The sequence below is a fragment of the Mesocricetus auratus genome, unplaced genomic scaffold, assembly GCF_017639785.1.
Source record: "Mesocricetus auratus isolate SY011 unplaced genomic scaffold, BCM_Maur_2.0 Super-Scaffold_100019, whole genome shotgun sequence".
NCBI lineage: Eukaryota > Metazoa > Chordata > Mammalia > Rodentia > Cricetidae > Mesocricetus > Mesocricetus auratus.
The window spans coordinates 34,074,708-34,094,138 of NW_024429200.1; the positions used below are offsets into that span (position 1 = coordinate 34,074,708).

General features: G+C 42.4%; 1 protein-coding gene across 1 annotated transcript in view; it reads left to right on the forward strand.

Annotated features, from left to right (window-relative positions):
- Positions 1 to 332: 332 nt before the first annotated feature.
- The window catches only part of Pon3 (paraoxonase 3), a 35,042-nt gene continuing 15,943 nt past the window's right edge, over positions 333 to 19,431 (forward strand). Inside the window, exons 1-3 of the mRNA XM_005082911.4 lie at positions 333 to 486; positions 1,980 to 2,050; positions 9,542 to 9,597. Of these exons, the coding sequence (XP_005082968.1) occupies positions 413 to 486; positions 1,980 to 2,050; positions 9,542 to 9,597 (201 nt within the window). The 5' untranslated portion in view covers positions 333 to 412. The remainder of the gene's footprint in view (positions 487 to 1,979; positions 2,051 to 9,541; positions 9,598 to 19,431) is intronic.

The window sequence follows — 19,431 nt, forward strand, 5'->3', positions numbered from 1 at the left end:
AGCTCCTGATCCGTGACTAGAGTGTTGGAGTTCTAAATCCCAGGCAGAAAAGTGTCCTTGAACTCTGAGCACTGATAGGTAGCCTTGGAATGCGCGCCTTAAAGTGGCCTTGAATCAGAGAGCAAAGGTGCCTTTGAACCTCACCGGCAAAAGTGGTCTTGAATCCCAAGAGCAAAAATTTTCTAGAAACTCAAGCGGAGAAGTGGCTTTGAGCCTTGGAGCAGGAGAGAGCAAAAACTCCAGGACTGCTGCCTGCTGCCTGGAACAGGACCCATGTACCTGCCAGGAAGAGCAAGCGGGCGGGGCACAGGGGACTGATTAGTGGGTGGGGCCACAGAGTGTCCTCCTCCACCAGCCCTCGGGAGCAGCACTAGGCAGAGGCTTGCTCTTCGCCGCTAGGCACCCAAACGTCATGGGGAAGCTAGTGTTGCTGACCGTGCTGGGGGCCAGCTTGGCCTTAATAGGGGAGAGGCTTCTGACGTTTAGGTGAGTGGACACCTCCATGGAGATGTCCTCCGCTCTTTTTTTCCTTTCTGGTCCAAGTTTCGCTAAGGACAACCCACTCTTCCAACTTCTTAATGGGTGGGAAGCAGCTGTGCCACCCACTCAACTTCCCCTTGAGAATCACTCATTAGGAAAGGGGATGGCTGCTTGCCTTTCTAGGCTGCCAAGGTGGGAAAGCCCACGTTTGATTTCTGAAGGTTAGGTACCTTTTCCAGGTCTTCTGAAACCTTGCCCTTGTGAAATACTAAAGCCCTTTAGAAGTGCTGAACTTGGGGGAGGGGACCATACTAGCAGCTGGATATTTATAGCTGACTCAGGCACTGAGAGGGCTGGGTTCTGGAACCTGTGCCACACTGGAGAATGAATCAGGAATCGGGAAGAAAGCTGAACCCTGCAGAGGCAACTGGCTTGGAGGGTGGTTGACATTCTGAAGTAGAAGATTCTGCAGGGACAGCCACCCCAGAATTTGTCTCAAGCAAAGTCAGTTTGGTCTGAAAGAACTTTTTTTAAAAAAGTTTTTAAAGCCTTATTCCTAGGTGAGGCTAAGGCCTCTGCTTGTCATCCTGTTGATACTCTTTCTGTAGGGAAAAGCTGGTCTCAGTTCATTTCTGCAATCTGTTCGGATACCTGATGTCTGTTGGCAACACTTTCTAGTCCAGCTCCGGGACTGCTTATTGCTACACTTGCTCCCCAAACAACAAGCGACAGAATTGTCAGATAGTAAATTGAGGGGTCAGCCATATGCCCACCTGCGTCTGGTACAGCTCGGGGGATGAACACAGCCTCCACAGAGACACACCTAAAGAGTGCTTCTTAAAAGTGATCGAAAGATAAATCCAACTTCAGTCTTCTTGACTACAGTTTAGCCAATATTTTACGTGATACCTAATATTTAGAAGGATGCTTTCACTGCAGAAATAAGACCACTGCTGAAAAGCAGGTTGGCTAATAGCTATCGTGGTGGTCAGGTCCACGAATGAACATACACGTTTTAAGGTAAGTCAGCATAAGCTTAGCTGAAAAGAACACAGTTAGAACTTCTTGGAGACCTCACAGAAATGTGGATATTTGTCCCCCTGCTAGAGGAAGAAGGTCAAAGGAAACAAGAGGAGATGAAAGGGAGAGAGTGCAGATTTATAATAGATAATACTTAAAAAATGATGTGGTGTTGTTTTGTTCATATAAATGAACAATGGTGTTCATTTCTGCCTAGCATTAAATGGGGTCTTATATTTGGAATAAAACCATGTTTTATTCTTTCAGTGATAGCTGCGAAGTTAGCTTGTGTGGGCACAGCACTCACTTGGGTCATATTATTTAAGTATAAGCCAAAGGTGTTGCCAGCTTATCTGTTACACCATCCACAAAAAGAGGAAAGTGACCAGAGGCCCTCCACATCTGTTCACATATTGAGCTGGGATGCTGGCCTCTGACCTCTGTGCTGATCTCCCCGTGTTGATTTTTGTCTTCTACAGAGAAAAGCTTACTGCATCACGAGAAATGAAGTTCATAGAACCACAGAACTGCCACCTGATTGAGGGACTCGGTAAGCAAAAGGCAGGACCAAGCATTTCTTGGTCAGCATTTCCCTGGGGCTGCTATATGATTTCATTCCCTATTGCTCCGTGGTGATGTGGATTCTGTGCATGACTTTGCCCAGACTACCCCATACAAGGGCATTTCCCGTCATCTGATGAATTTCACATGCTGCTTCTTGGATGCTGCCCTCCTACCCCCACCCTTTTTTTGTAGTTCCCCCTTTCTTGACAATCTTGGCTTCATGTATCCTTTTCTACATTCTCTGGCAAGTGCATCTCAAATATATTCAGACTTCCAGCCTACCTAGATGTCTTTCAGAAACACCCGTCTCAGCTCTGCAGCCTTATCTCTAGCCTCTCAAACTGAAGGTCTTCTTTCTCCATCCCTGAAGCCAGTTTTGTTTATTTAGATTCAGGTTTTATGGACGTCAGCTTCACACTCCCTGCCATTCCCTCCGAGGCTCCTTAACCCACAGCTGGCCCATTATCCTCCAGAGGCTAACTTAAAACCCATAGGACCATTGTTTTCCTCTTTGTCCTCTGCTTCCGCAGGGGACCAGTGGGCAGCAGTCTCCTCGGTTCCCATTGACCTCACCTATATGGCCCTGCTACAGTGTTTACTTGGGCTGCAAGCCTCCAGTTTTGCTACTAGGAAATAAAAACAAAAACCCAGCCCAGTCTGCTCACTGTCCGAGGAATGCGTTCCATGTCTTTCTCACCTTTGTTATGCCCTCCATTTTCTCCCCCACAGTTGCTCACTGAAGTCAGATTCATCTCTCTCCTGCTCACTCTCAGGGCACTTTGAAACTCAGTTGACTCCACGCCTACCACATGGTTTATTTCTGAGCTGGTGTTCTCTCTCATTATCAGATTGTAAACTCCCTAGGGTCAAAGACTGGAGCCTACTTATTAGTATGAGATAACACAGCTTATTTCTTCATGTGAATTTGTATTTTCTCTTTCTTTACATATGTATTTTTTTAAAAAAGAAAATAGAAAAGAAGCCCTTTGGTTTTGTTACTTTTTCACCTCTTCCTCTTTCCTAGAGGAGAATAATGTTGTCTTTTCTTTGCTGTTGTTTTGACTTTTGAGACCATTTCTGAAGTATCTCAAGCTGCCTTTGGATACAATGTATAGCAAAAACAAAAACAAAACAAAAAAACAGATGAACTTGAACTTGTCACCCTCTTACCTCCACCTCCTAAGTGCTGGCATCCTAGGGTGCCCTACAGTATCCAGTGTGTGTGGTGGTATAGACAGGATCCAGGACAATGGCAGGCTAGACAAGCCCTGTATCAACTGAGCTGCATCTCCAGCCTTGTTCCATGCTCTTAGAAATGGTTCATGCTGCCATGTGGAGACCAGAAGGATGAGACAACCCCTCAGTGACCTTGGTGTTTTAGAGACCGAAGTGTTCAAGAGATTCTGCTGGGAAGGCATGAGCACATATAGCACATATGGATTTCTGAGATTGGTGGGGCCCCGTCCTCCACCTCATAGCATTCTGGGAAGGAGCAAGTGCCAGAAGGAAGTTTGCAAGATTATCTTCAGAGAAACTTGACCTGTGCTCTATGTGTTCCAGCCTAAACAAGGACCCCGTGCATGACACACAAGTTATAGAATTTAACCAGGCCACAGGGGATTGGTGGTGGGAGAGCTACATTCTGCTTGGCTTTAGGACACAGCACTTTAGGATCATGACACAAGTCTTAACAGACACTCAGTAGTGACTCAGGTTCAGTTTCTTATCAGGCTTATAAAATAAGTCCCTGGGTTCAAACCCCAATAAATGACCAAAGACATACACACACGCACGCACACAAACACACCCCCCCCACACACAGAGGCACATGCACTTGCACATATGCATGCATGCTTGCACCCACATTCACACCTGTTAACCAACAACAAACAAAACCAAAATCCCTCTAAAACTGGGTCAGATTAAATTTAATATGAAAAGTAAGGTAATGTGATATTCACCCGACATGCTTTTATCTAGAGCAGTTATTCTCAACCTTCCTATAACTGCAACCCCTTTTAATATAGTTCCTCATGATGTGGTGACCCCCAACCATAAAATTATTTTTGTTGCTACTTCATAACTGTAATTTTTCTGTTTGAACCACAATGTAAATGTTTTTGGAGATAAGAGTTTTGCCAAAGGGGTCACAATGCACATGTTGAAAACCACTGATCTAAAGAGTAATATTCTCTCTCACTGCACATATGTATCTCAAAACATGAACTTGCCAAGCAGTTTAGAGGGATGATTAGATTAGAGGATTTTTGATATCTAGTCTAATTCTCAAATTATATAAGTCAACTACATGTGAGAAACTAAAGCTAGAGTTAATGCTGCAAGCCATAGGCCAATGCCCTGATTACCCACATAGTCTTAATATTTGAAAACTTGCTTAGAAGAAATGAAGGACAATACTGATGATTATTTTTTCCCATGTCAAAGGGGTGTGCCTCCTTTGCAAGCTCTATTCTTGACACAGATCTATAAAACAGATGACACTATCAGGGCTTCTCATGGAAGAAGCTGACATATAGAGAGATCGAGTTAATTTCCTGATGGTCCAGATGCTCACCTAGATTGGGTTGCCATGGTTTTTTTCCATGCCTTTGCAGTCTTTGTTATATAATGTTGATGGATAATCTCCTATCCACTGACAACATGTTTTTATTAGAGGCATTCCAGAAAAGTCTTATGCAACAGAAAATGTAAATAGCTAGAAGCTTACTAAATGGAAACTGAACAACAGAAGGTGACTAGATATTTAAGTAGAGATAGCTAAGAAGACCTTAGACAGAAGCTCGAACGATTTAATGGTAGAAGGGTTTATGCAACAACATGGGGAACTGAAGGACTTTTAACAGAGGAAGCAGGCACATAGCTAAAGGAAGTTCTGATTTTATTTTCTCTACAAGTAGACAGGTTTTGTTTGTTATTTAATTTATTTTTACGTGTGTGTGTGTGTGTGTGTGTGTGTGTGTGTGTGTGTGTGTGTTTGGTTTACCAGGGCCCCAACTCAGAACGTCATGCACATTTAGTCAAGCACCCTACTCCTATTCTGTATCTACAACTCAGATTCTTGTTAAGTTTTTCAGGCAAGCCTTAAAGTCTAGCCTCGAACTCTTTGTATAGCTCAGCCATACTTGTTTTTGTAATCTGCCTGTCTGGACTGCAAGTAGCTGGGATTACAAGCCTGTGCCATCAGCCTTAGCTAAGAGCAAACTTACAAAGTTAATTTATCAGTGGGAAAAAAAAATCTCTTCCTTTTGTGTTTGTTTATTTTTCCTTTCCATCCCTTCCTGCTCCTCCTTCTTTTCTCATCCCTTGATTTTATTCATGCACAGTCTTGCTGTACAGCCATGGCTGGCCCTTAAAGTCATGGCAATCCTGCTTGCCCAGATTCCCAAGTACCGGGACTGTAAATGTGTTCCTTAGTGTGTTCACAGTACGGATCAAAAGGTAAAATAAGTCTTCCTTCAGTACCTCACTCCTCTGCTTTTTCCTAACTTCGTCTTTTTTCCAATCCTCTGAGGACTGAGAATTCTTTCAACAAGAAAGGTATGTGACGTCACTTGGCATCTAACCAGAGCTATACTTGAAATATGAGATCACTGCATTAGGGCCTTTTGTGAGCAGGATTATCAAGTTTGCAGTTTCCTATTTGGCACCTTTCTGCTTTCCTTTCCATCTGTACTATCCTGGTCTCTTAGATGTGCTGCTACTCCGTAGTGAATCCCAATTGTTTACTTAGCTGGTATTTCCCCAAGGTATGAAATGATAAAATTATGCAAATAATATATCTTTTTAATACCATTATATAAATATCATGTAATTTTATAGAAAACATATAATGTATATAATCTATATGAACTATATAAAATTACATACAGTAAACTTTTAGAGTGACACTGTATTGTATTGGGGTAGTTACAGGGAATGATTGAAGAAAGAAAGAAATTATTGGAGTGATAGCAAGTCATAGTAGGGTTGATAGGTTGAAATATAATAGGTGCTTCTTCAAGAAGGATGGAACTGGGGGTTTTGACCATAGCTGTGTACTGACAGGTGTAAGGGAGAACTCAGAGGCCAGGGCTCTGTAGCCCTCATTCCCACTGGTTTCCCTGTTGTTGTGATGCCAGGGACTTGTCATGTTGATTCCATGTAGACAAGGGTGTGGGAGGGTGGGGATGTTGTCAGTCTAGCTGGTGTTGCTTTTCCACCTTGGAGTGCAAACTTCTCTATGCTCTGGGGTGGAGAGTCAAGAAAAACACAGCACCCCTGGATCAGGCTATCCTAGGAGATATATAAAATGGTATCTGGGAGAGAAAAGGAGGCAACTCATAGATCATACAACTCAGACTATCTTGTATAACTGTTAGAAAAGAAACTAAATTGCAATGTGGGTTGTGGACTGATGAACCCTTTTAAGGTGAAAATACTGTAAGGGAAAATGCATTTCTAGGCAGGCATCACTATAGAGACTCCATTGTGAACAGGAGCATCCTTTGCTGGTACAGCTCCGACTCAGAAGAGAACTGTGAAGATCAGAATTCAGAATGAAGGGTAATGTTTCTCCTGAACGTGTTTCTTTTTCATGTCTTTGGGCAGGTGAAATCTAATCACATCTGTACAAACTGGGACATCTCTACTCAGATATAACACTCATATCATTTAACTCCAAACTGAGACAAAGTTCAAATTACTAACACGCTTACTTATTAAGTCAAACAGCTTGTGTCTGCAATGTAAAGGCAGGTGTTATGTAGAATACACAGATAAAATATGGAATTAAACCCAGGCCTTGTTCCCAGGAAGTTTTTGGTCTAACAGGAAATTAACAAGTAGCCACGGGGCACAGTGTGAAAAATGTCATCATGGAGTTACACACAGACAATATTTGCATATAAAGATAGATGCTAAACCCAGGAAAGGTTTGAAAAGCTGAACTAGTGGCCCCATGCTCAGTAAGGAAGGTATAAGAAAGGTCTAAACCAGGAGGAAGAGGAAGGTGTGTGTGTGTGTGTGTGTGTGTGTGTATACAAATGAATGACTCGTAAACTACTCAAGGAAGCATCAATACCTAGATAGGATGAATCCAGGAAGGCAGGATCAAGGAGAACTGAACCTAGGCCAAGGCGTGAATAGATTTGAATCTATATCAAGTAGCATGAGGTTTATACTGCCGCTCTAGCAGGCCTTTAGAAGACTTTAAGCAAGGTAATGATAGGGTCAACTTGGTAGTTTAGAAGATGAATGTCAGTCAGTACAGACAATGGAATAGGAGAGCAAAGCTGACCTATTAAGAAACTATTGTAGGCACCTGAAAGGACATATATGATAAGCAAGTGATGTTTTGGGGGGCGGTGAAAGAAAAGGGAGGTGGCAAGGTAGCTCCAAGTTCCCTGCTCTGAGTACCTGAGGACAGAAATACCATCCGTTGCCAGTGTAAGATGGGAAATATGAAGGAAAGAAGCTTCTAGATCTGTTTGAAACCTGTTGAACACGAGAAACCGGGTGGTGTGTTTAGTATCAGGCAATTGTAGAAGTCTGAACTTGCAAAAATAACTTGATTAGACAATCAGGAGCATGGGGGTGGAAACTGAAAGCCCAGGACTAGGTTGTTTGCTTGCTCTGCCTGGAGAAACAGGCAAGGGCGAACAGACCTTATTCTATATTCAGAACAGAGTGAGAGATAAAGGCCACAGGAAACCAAGAAGGGCTGAGAGGTGGGAGAATTATCAGAGAAGTAACCAAACTGTGATGCTGAAAATCGCTTTATTTGATGTGTGGGTTTTCCCAGTGTGGATTTCACTCCATATGGAAATAGCATCAAGCTTTTCAAGCCATCTGGACACCATAGATAGGTAAATCTTGTTGAGCCAAAAATGCTTAGGAACTGTGAAACTCCGGCTAGTTTTAGTTTTTACATTACTAGTTAGAGGTTAGTTTCTCCCCAGTCTCTGGTTGTCAGTGCCTGCTGCCCACCATTCTATCAGTTCGAATTTACATTTTCTTTGGTTTTGTTCTCATTGTCATGTCCTATTCCCCCTATTCTCTCCCCATTGCCTGGTGACAACGTAGTAACCAACTTCCCCAGGTAACCATTTCCCATGTGTTCCAATTATTGTGGCTGTGTGACAGACGGCCCCACACTTGGTAACCCTGAACAACAGGGTTGGACATAGTGACACACATCTGTAATTCTAGTGCTCAGGAGGCTGAGGCAGGAGGATCATGAGTGCAAGGTTATCCTGGGCTACCTAGGGAGACCCAGTCTCAAAACAAAGAAAATCCTCGTTATTTTTCCTTTAATATTGACCGCTTAGAGAAGAAAGTCCAATTGTTGCATTTGTATTAGCAAAGATGAGTCAAAGGCTGGAAACAAACCACCTGGGATCTTCTGGCTTTTCTCCCCATCTTTTATGTTCCCTACTTTCTGTGCTCTGTGGCTTCGAAAAACCAGACTTCTGTATTTCACTTCAGGGTTCCCAAGGGGCTGAGGGACAAATGGGGAAGAAGACAGAGAGGGAGGAGGGGGGGTAGGAAGAGACCTAAGGTAGAAGAGAAGGAAGAGACTACACATGGGCAGCTGGGACTGACATTTAGCCTTGGACGTCACATAGCATTATAGTCATCCCGTTCCATTTGTTAGGGCAACTTCTAAGTTCGCCCAGGCTCAAGGGGCGAGAATACAGACCTTGCCTTACAGTGGAGTAGTGTGAATGCCATCTCTTCCGAGGAGCACTTGGCTGAGCTCTGATGTAGCATCTAGGTAGCTGCATTCGATAATCATCACCTCCAGAATCAGCCCCTCCTCCGTGTCTTATGAGGTCCTCTTTCTACTGGAACACATCCTCCCCTCCATCACTGCTCACACATGTCATACTTCTTTCCACAGAAAAATGCTCAAGGATCTTAAGGAGGAAGTGAACTTACCCAACACTTCCTGATGAATCTCTTGCCACAGCCCATCCCAGGAATGATCATTATCACACAGATCACCTATTGAGTAATTCCTCAGTGTGGTTGTAAGCGTTTGGGTCTGACAGGTTCTAGAATGTGGAACACTTGGCAGGGAGACTTCGCTGGAAGATTTTTCAGTGATGGCTAAATTATCTCATTCAAGATGTGAGAATCAGTCTCTTTGAGGGGAATAATGCAGACTTTCTCGGAACATCTGCAAGTTATAATTAAAGAATAAGCATGAATTTCTTTTTCTAGGGTAGGCTGCTTTGAACCTTCCTCCTGAAAATGGAATCCTAAAGACAAGTTTTAATGCTTGTGGAGATGGACTCAGATGTTCTATTCCAGCAGCTACATATATGGGATTCCTGAACACTACCATAGTTTCCCAAATAAGTAGTTGAAACAGTCAATGCTTTTCCAAAAGAACTCTAAAGTTTGAGCCACTGAACTTCTTCTTTGAAGGCCCCACGCATGCAGTTTTTGTGATTATTTTCTGTTTTGTGTTTTGCAGAGAATGGCTCTGAAGATATTGATATACTTCCTAGTGGGCTGGCCTTTATCTCGACTGTGAGTATTTGCCAACCACTCTGATGCACACATCAATAGCTATATAGACAGTGCATTAAAGTTTCCGGCTTGAGATGCCAGATGGACCCCTACATGTTCATTCCACCTCTGGGTAGAACAGTCACCTACAAAAGCCAAACTGCAATCTGGAAGGCTAATTAGAACACCGCAGGCATACCTAACTCTGGCTACCTCTTGTGGGCAGCTCCCTGTGGTCAGCTGCATGCTCAGCTAGGGTCTCTGTAAATGAGTATTGATGTCCATTTGACTCTCAGGCTGGTCTTCAGGTCTGCCTTGTTGCTTCTTGGCCCCATCACTACCTTCTTGGGTGGTACTTCAGTGTTTAACAGTCATCTTCGCACTAACCAATGCTCTTGCCATGCCTGCTTGTGTATGGAGTGCTGTAAATGTTAAAGAGTTTAACATTAATATTTGGACTCCCAGCTATTCCTTCAGTGTGTTTCCATGAGTAAAGGAGAAAGTGTGTTTTGTTCTCAGTACCACATTGACAAATTTTAAATGACCAGGAAGCTATGTTAGGAAACAAAAAAAAAATCAGTAAACAAAAGAACTGTGTGTTTAATAGATGCTGAAGATTGTCATGGACATTGTAAGAGGGTCTGAGATTTTGAAAGAGTGGATTTACCACACTTTTAGTGTGAATTAACTTCTGTTGCCAGAATTTCGTGTGGAAATATCCCATTTTTTCCCAAACCATAAACTTACATTAATTTTAGGTCTAAATTCTTTTGGCTCAAACCTAACCTGAATATCCAGATTCTTAAGTATGCACAGCATAGTACAGAGGTCTAAGTGAAGTTTAAATGGTAGGAGGCAGGACACGCTCTTTCTTTACTTTTCCTCCAAACTCAAAGATAAAACAAAACTGTCTGGAAAAGGCTTTTTTTTCCCTTGACCTCAATTTTCTATTGTCAAGTTTGATTTCAGGCCTATGCCAAACAGACCTGCAAAAGTGATTATTCCGTATAGTTATGAGATGCCTTTGCTGTTAGGAAATATTTGTCTTTCCTACTGTATGCCTCCCCCTGGCAGCAGAGGTTCAGAGTTATTGCTAAACATACAGAAAACATTCTCATCTCAAACAATTCATGAGAGGTGTCAGCATCCCTTCATTTCTCATCTCTCTGGGAACTAGCAACTCCTACTTGAAGCTTAGGATTTATGCTCTTTGCTCTGTCTCTCGTCTTCCTGCATTCAATAGCTTGTTCTCCTTGGTCTCTCCTATCACCCCTTGCCTCCCTTGACAATGTTCAGAAGCTGCACATTCAGAGAGTGATTCTGCCCAAATACATGTTCTTAGTCTTTCTGAAGTGACAAGGAAGATATTTCTTTTCCCAGCCTTGAGACTTGACATGCTTCTTGTCTACAGGCTTACTCCTAGCCTCCCATTTTGCCAGTTAACCTCTATTTCTCAGTGAAGCCTCTCTGTGGAGGTACACAGACCCCTCAGCAAGCCTTCTCTGGTTGTGTTGTTGGATGTGGATGGGCTATCATGCGAACCACCCTACCCTGATAGGTTCTTGTTGTGACATCATGTGCCTTTAAGTTCCTTGAACACCCCAGGCACCCAGAATAATGCTGAGCACAAGAGGTGTGAGGATGGGTGATGCGGTGGAAGGTTTCAGTGAAGGTCCTCACATACTGGCTCCTCACTGAGGAAAATCAGAACCCTGCCTCTCAAGCTGATGGCATTATTTCCAGTGATGAGTGGTAGGAATGGAATTGTGTGCTGTTACCGGCATACAGTAGGATTGCTGCCACCAGTTCTAACCGAATGGAATGCCATGGACTGTCACACCTGCTGTGCGGCCTGCATCCAAGAATGTAGCGAGGTGGTAGGGATAGATGACACAGAGACCGGTTGGTTGCTTTAAGAAAACTTTATGCTTCCCAAGTCAGCTTAGGAGGAGACCCCAGTCCGCTTAGGAGAGCTCTCAGGAGAAGTCTCTCTAAGAAAAAGGGGCTTCCCTTTTTAAGGACTTCTGCCATTCATCTACATACCATTCTTTCCTCCTGGCTGGTGGTCTAATCTCCGGCCCCAGAATCGGGGAGACACCACAGGAAGAGGCATCTAGCCGTAGGGGGTGTGAAAGGCATGGTATTTCAGTGAGCAAGCCCTATCTGAGCCCTAAAGCACTGAATTATTTTCAGTAAACATTACATAGATGCCTGCTCCCAGGCCGAAGGGGAAGTGGGTTTCTGCTCAAGGTCTGGTGTCCCCACAATGGACAGAAACTGAAACCTCCTCCCAGAAGTATTTCCTTAGCACTCTTACTCCAAGCCACATTTATTTGAAGTGCCTTACTCTTGCTTCTGTTGAATCTTTTTCATATTTAGAACTTCTAGTCTCTTTGTTTGGATAACAGTGTCCTCATCTGTTTCCATAATACCAAGATACTTGTAGAGACGTGCAGCCTCGAGACACACACACACACACACACACACACACACACACACCCTTTCATGCGTTCCTGGTGTGGCAGAAGAAGGCTGTATAATGAATAACTCAGGCAAATGGCTAGATGTCCTCTTTTGGTATTGCCATTCTCTGAGCCAAAGAACTTAATGACAGATTAGCTACAGGAGGTAAACTGAGGACTGCATTTTATGGTGTGGCGGGATAGCGACATCCTTAACTGAGAAGAATAGATATCCATGAAAAGGGGATCTGGAAGGATGACGTTTGACTTTGGTTTTTGACAAGCTGATCTGAAGCTGGACTTAGGAAGGAGAGAGGAAGGGATTTTTTAGCACCACGGACAGGCTGTGGATAAACATGCATATGTGAGAATCATTGGATGACATGAAATGACTGAAGCTTTATGAATGAAAGCTGTAGGAGAGAGCATACGGGAGGAAGGGGTAATGTGGACAGAAGGAAGACAAATCCAAGAGGCAGACACAGAGATATAAATTCCATCTCAGAACTCTGCTTCTGACTTTTTGACATGAAGGAAGGAGGCATACTACTGTATTCAGGGCCCTGGGGCTGTAGGCAGAGAAAGGAGAAGGGCTGTCATGGAAGACACTTAGAGACTGTTGCATGACTTGTAGAGATGCACTTATCCAAAATACAAGAGACAGAATGTCAATTCCAGAGAAAGGAGATAAGGGATAAATTAGGTAAAAAGGTTGTATGACATTTCTGAGAAATTTCAAGTGAAACAAAGAGATAAGTTCATATTCGAAATAAGTTAGGAATAGTTTTGTTTCCAGAAATGAGAAACAGAAACAAAATCCCAGGCCACAGAAGTCATTGTTGAAAAATAAGGAACAGCCTGGTGATGGTGGCGCATGCCTTTAATCCCAGCACTCAGGAGGCAGAGGCAGGCAGAACTCTGAGTTTGAGGCCAGGCAGGACCGACAGCCTCCAAAACAATACAGAGAAACTCTGTCTCGTAAAAACCAATAAAATAAAATAAAATAAAATAAGGAACAAAGCAAGAGGGGGTAGTGTCCTACAGAATAGGGGATCAGGAAAAGAGGTGAAAGACAGCAGAACAGCAGAAGGAAGGGTGTCTCTTCCTCAAGAAAAGACAGAGAAGACTGAAGGGTCATTCACAGAAAGGAGTCAGAGGAAACTTATAATAATTTCCATAGTTACAGGGTAGTGATGGTACATACCTTTAATCCCAGCACGCAGGAGGCAGAGGCAGGTAAATCTCTGTGAATTTGAAGACAGCCTGGTCTGCAGAGTGAGTTCCAGGACAGCAAGGGCTGTTACACAGAGAAACCCTGTCTCAAAAAAACAAAAACAACAAAAAACATTAATAATAAGAGGTGAACTATCATTCTGAGTGAAACATAATGGGATGTGAATTTTATGAGATGAAATACATTTAGGATACAAGTGTAGAAAATAGAATGAATTGCCTATGATGATGAACAAGAAATCATAATAAAAATATTGACTGTGCAGATGACATTGGGATGTACTAAAAATTCTTCAAAGTGGTTTTCGATGCTACCCTCTTTTCTTCATTGTTATCATAGTGTGATGGTGTTTCACTATAGTTTTATATAATATCTTGAGAATTTCAAACAACTTATTCTGATCACATTCATCCCCACTCTTCTCTCCAGTTCTTCCCAGATCTATCCCTATATTCATACCGCTTCCCAATTTTCCACTTCTCCGATGGTTTTAATAACACAGAGAGTTCGATGTGTGCTGCCCATGTACCCATTGGTGTGAGACCATCCACTAGAGCTTGGTTGGCCTTCCAAGGGCCATAGTCTGAAAGAAAATTGACTTTTCCAGTCCTAGCAGCCACCAAGTGTCAATAGCTTCTCACGAGCTCCTCCATGCTCCTGCTAGAATGTTGACCAGCTTGATGCTGTGAGGTAGATGTCCCATCTATGCCTGAAGGTGTCCCCCTTCTTAAGAGCCTGGCAGCTCAAAGAAAGGGCAGAGATAGAATGCATTAAAGAAGAAAGTGGCTCAGCTTCTTTAGTGAGGTTCTTTTCTTGATGGTACAGAATCTGGCTCAGAAACAGAATCCTAGAGCCAGGCCTTGCCAACACTCCTTCAGGTATGGTGAAGAAGGAAAATTCACGAGTGGATAGCACTCCTCTCATGGCTTCCGAAACCTCCTTTCAACAGCACTGAGGTACAAGGCATGGATGAGGAGGATGATTTTTTTTACATTTATTTTATTTTATTTTTTATATTTTATTTTCCAGTTTAAATTTAGATAAGAAACGAGGTTGCTTCACAAGTCAGTTCCAGGTCCCTCTCCCATTCCCTCCCCTCCTCCCGTGCCCTCCCCCAATCCCCCCCCCATTATCCCCTCATTTCCCCAGGGAGGGTGACGCCCTCCATGGGGGTGTCCATAGTCTGTCATTTCATATAGGGCAGGGCCTAGACCCTTCCCCAAGAGTTCACGGTGACAGTGCACCTCACATTGTTCTATGGGAGTCCAAAGTCCGTGTGTATATTTGGGATGGGTACTGATCTGCTGCCCAAGGCTCAATAGGTTCCCTAGGCCTCCTCACTGACACCCAGATTCAGGGGGTCTTGATCAGTCCCATGCTGGATTCCCAGGCTGATGCCTGGGATTCAAGAGTTAACCTTTGTCTGGTCAGCTGTTTCTGGGGGTTAAACCTGCCCAGTCTTAATCCCTTTGATCATCAGTCCTCCCTCTCTGTTACTGGCTTTCTTGAGTTCAGCTCAGTACTTAACCAAGGGAGTCTGCCTCTTCTTCGATCAGCCACTAAATGAAGTTTCTGTTTCCCAGACTCTCTGGCCATAGGATTGTAGGCTGGCACTCCCCAGATCTATGTCTAAAATCCATATATGAGAGAGTACATGCCATGTTTCTCTTTTTGTGACTGGGTTACCTCACTCAGGATGGTTTCTTCTAGTGTCATCCATTTGCCTGCGAATCTCATGATTCCATTATTTTTTTCTGCTGAATAGTACTCCATTGTGTAGATGTACCACATTTTCTCTATCCACTCTTCGGGTGAGGGACATCTAGGTTGCTTCCAAGTTCTGGCTATTACAAATAAAGCTGCTATGAACATAGTGGAACAAACATCTTTGTTGTATGAATGGGCATCTTTTGGATATATGCCTAAGAGTGGAGTTGCTGGGTCTTGTGGTAGGTAGGTTTATTCCCATTTTTCTGAGGAATCTCCACACTGATTTCCAAAGTGGCTGAACCAGTTGGCACTCCCACCAGCAATGGAGGAGTGTCCCTCTTTCACCACATCTTCTCCAGCATAAATTGTCATTGGTGTTTTTGATTTTAGCCATTCTGACAGGGGTGAGATGGTATCTCAGAGTTGTTTTGATTTGCATTTCCTGGATGGCTAAGGATGTTGAGCACTTTCTCAAGTGCCTCTCAGCCATTTGAGACTCCTCTATTGAAAACTCTCTATTTAGTTCTGCAGCCCACTTTTTAATAGGGTCCTTTGGTGTTTTGGAGACTTGCTTCTTGAGTTCTTTGTAAATTTTGGAGATCAACCCTCTGTCAGATGTGGGATTAATGAATATTTTTTCCCATTCTGTGGGCTGCCTTTTTGTCTTGCTGACTGTGTCCTTTGCCTTACAGAAGCTTCTCAGTTTCAGTAGGTCCCATTTATTAATTGTTGATCTCACTGTCTGTGCTACTGGTGTTATGTTCAGGAAGCTGTCTCCTGTACCAATTCGTTCAAGGGTACCACCCACTTTCTCTTCTAAGAGGTTCAGTGTGGCTGGATTTATGTTGAGGTCTTTGATCCATTTGGACTTAAGTTTTGTGCATGGCGATAAACATGGATCTATCTGCATTCTTTTACATGCCAGCCTCCAGTTATGCCAGCACCATTTGTTGAAGATGCTTTCTTTATTCCATTGTATATTTTTAGCTTCTTTGTCAAAGATCAAATGTTCGTACGTGTGTGGGTTAATACCCGGGTTTTCAATTCAATTCCATTGGTCTACCTGTCTATTTTTGTGCCAATACCAAGCTGTTTTCAGGACTATAGCTCTGTAATAGAGCTTGAGGTCAGGGATGGTGATGCCTCCAGATGTTGCCTTGTTGAACAGGGTTGTTTTGGCTATCCTGGGTCTTTTGTTTTTCCATACAAAATTGAATAGTGTTCTTTCAAGGTCTGTGAAGAATTGTGCTGGGATTTTAATGGGGATTGCATTGAATCTGTAGATTGCTTTTGGCAGGATTGCCATTTTTACTACATTGATCCTACCTATCCAAGAGCATGGGAGGTCTTTCCATTTTCTGAGGGCTTCTTTAATTTCTTTCTTTAAAGATTCAAAGTTCTTACGATACAGGTCTTTCACTTGTTTGGCTAGCGTTACCCCAAGGTATTTTATGTTGTTTGTGGCAATTGTAAAGGGTGATGATTCTCTGATTTCTCTTTCAGCCCTTTTATCATCTGTATATAGTAGGGCTACTGATTTTCTTGAGTTGATCTTGTAGCCTGCCACTTTGCTGAAGGTGTTAATCAGCTGTAAGAGTTCCCTGGTAGAGTTCTTTGGGTCATTGATGTAAACTATCATATCGTCTGCAAACAGTGAAAGTTTGACCTTTTCCTTCCCAATTTGTATCCCCTTGATCCCCCTTTGTTGTCGTATGGCAATAGCTAGAACTTCAAGTAACATGTTGAAAAGGTATGGAGAGAGTGGACAGCCTTGTTTTGTTCCTGATTTTAGAGGAATTGCGTTGAGTTTCTGTCCATTTAGTTTGATGTTGGCTGTTGGTTTACTGTATATAGCTTTTATTATGTTTAAGTATGTCCCTGTTATCCCAGATCTCTCCAAGACCTTTATCATGAAGGGGTGTTGGATTTTGTCAAAGGCTTTTTCAGCATCTAGTGAGATGATCATGTGATTTTTGTTTCTCAGCTTGTTTATATGGTGGATTACGTTGATGGACTTTTGTATGTTGAACCATCCCTGCATCCCTGGGATGAAACCTACTTGATCGTGGTGAATGATTGTTTTGATGTGTTCTTGGATCTGAATTGCCAGTATTTTATTGAGTATTTTTGCATCAATGTTCATGAGGGATATTGGTCTGAAGTTCTCTTTCTTAGTTGTATCTTTGTGTGGCTTGGGGATCAAGGTTATTGAAGCCTCATAGAAAGAGTTTGGCAAAGACCCTTCTGCTTCTATTGTGTGGAACACTTTGAGAAGAATTGGTATAAGCTGTTCTGTGAATTTCTGGTAGAATTCTGCACTGAGGCCATCTGGACCTGGACTTTTTTTGGTTGGGAGACTTTTGATGACAGCTTCTATTTCCATAGGGGTTATAGGTCTATTTAAATTGCTTATCTGTTCTTGATTTAGTTTTGGCAAATGATAGCTGTCCAGGAAGTTATCCATTTCCTTTAAATTTTCGAATTTTGTGTAGTACAGGTTTTCAAAGTATGACCTAATGATTCTCTGGATTTCCTCAGAGTCTGTTGTTATGTCCCCCTTTTCATTTCTGATTTTGTTAATTTGCGTGTTCACTCTCTGCTGTTTGGTAAGTTTGGACAAAGGTTTGTCTATCTTGTTGATTTTCTCAAAGAACCAACTCTTCGTTGCATTGATTCTTTGTATTGTTTTCCTGGTTTCTACTTTATTGATTTCAGCCCTGAATTTGATTATTTCCTGGCGTCTACTCCTCCTGGGGTAGTTTGCTTCTTTGTGTTCTAGAGCTTTCAGCTGTGATGTTAATTCTCTGGTATAATTGTTCTCCTGTTTCTTCATGTGAGCACTTAGTGCTATGAACTTCCCCCCGTAGCACTGCTTTCAAAGTGTCCCATAGGTTTGGGTATGTTGTGTCTTCATTCTCATTGAATTCGAGGAAGTCTTTAATTTCTTTTTTTTATTTCCTCTTTGACCCAGGGATGGTGCAGTTGAGCATTATTCAATTTCCATGAATTTGTAGGTTTTCTGCAATTTGTGTTGTTGTTGAATTCTAATTTTAAAGCATGGTGGTCTGATAAGATGCATGGAGTTATTCCAATTTTTTTGTAGCTGCTGAGGTTTGATATGTTGCCAAGTATGTGGTCAATTTTTGAGAAGGTTCCATGTGGTGGTGAGAAGAAGGTATATTCTTTTTTATGTGGATGAAATGTTCTATAGATATCTGTTAATCCCAGTGGGGTCATTACTTCTATTAGACCCTTTGCTTCTTTGTTGAGTTTCTGTCTGGTATTCCTGTCTAGTGGTGAGAGTGGTGTGTTGAAATCTCCCACTATAACTGTGTGGGGCTTTAGATGAGATTTAAGTTCTAATAATGTTTCTTTAACGAATGTGGATGCCTTTGTATTTGGGGCATAGATGTTCAGGATAGACACTTCATCTTGGTGGGTTTCACCTGTGATGAGTATGTAATGACCTCCTTCATCTCTTTTGATTGATTTTATTTTAAAGTCTAGTTTGTTAGATATTAGGATTGCTACCCCTGCTTGTTTCTTGGGTCCATTTGATTGAAAAAATTTTTCCCAACCTTTAACTCTCAGGTAATGTCTGTCTTTGAGGGTGAGGTGTGTTTCTTGTATGCAGCAGAAGGAAGGGTTCTGTCTTCGAATCCATTCTGCTAGTCTGTGTCTTTTTATGGGTGAGTTAAGGCCATTAATATTGAGGGATATTAATGACCATTGATTGCTCATCCTTCTTCGATTTGCGATGGTTGTTGTTGGTGGAATTATGGGTGGAATTTCACCCCTTTGTTCTTTTGGCTGTTGGTAGAGAGGGATTCTCTAATGCTTATGTTTTTCTGGTTGTAGTTAGCTTCCTTGGGTTGGAGTTTTCCTTCCAAAATTTTCTGTAGGGCTGGGTTAGTGGACACATATTGCTTGAATCTAGTTTTGTCATGGAATATCTTGTTTTCTCTGTCTATAGTGTTTGAGAGCTTTGCCGGGTATAGTAGTCTGGGCTGGCATCCATGGTCTCTTAGTGTAGGTAGAATATCTGTCCAGGACCTTCTGGCTTTCAGAGTTTCCATGGAGAAATCAGGTGTAATTCTGATAGGTCTGCCTTTATATGTTACTTGACCTTTTTCCTTAGCTGCTCTTAATATTCTTTCTTTATTCTGTATGTTTGGGGTCTTGATTATTATGTGGCGAGGGAATTTTTTTTTTGTGGTCCATTCTATTTGGTGTTCTGTAGGCTTCTTGTACCTTCATTGGCATGTCTTTCTTAAGGTTGGGAAAGTTTTCTTCTATGATTTTGTTAAATATGCCTTCTGCCCCTCTGAGGTGGATTTCTTCTCCTTCTTCTATACCTATTATTCTTAGGTTTGGTCTTTTCATGGTGTCCCATATTTCCTGGATGTTTTGTGTTAAGGATTTGTTGGATTTAAGGTTTTCTTTGGTTGA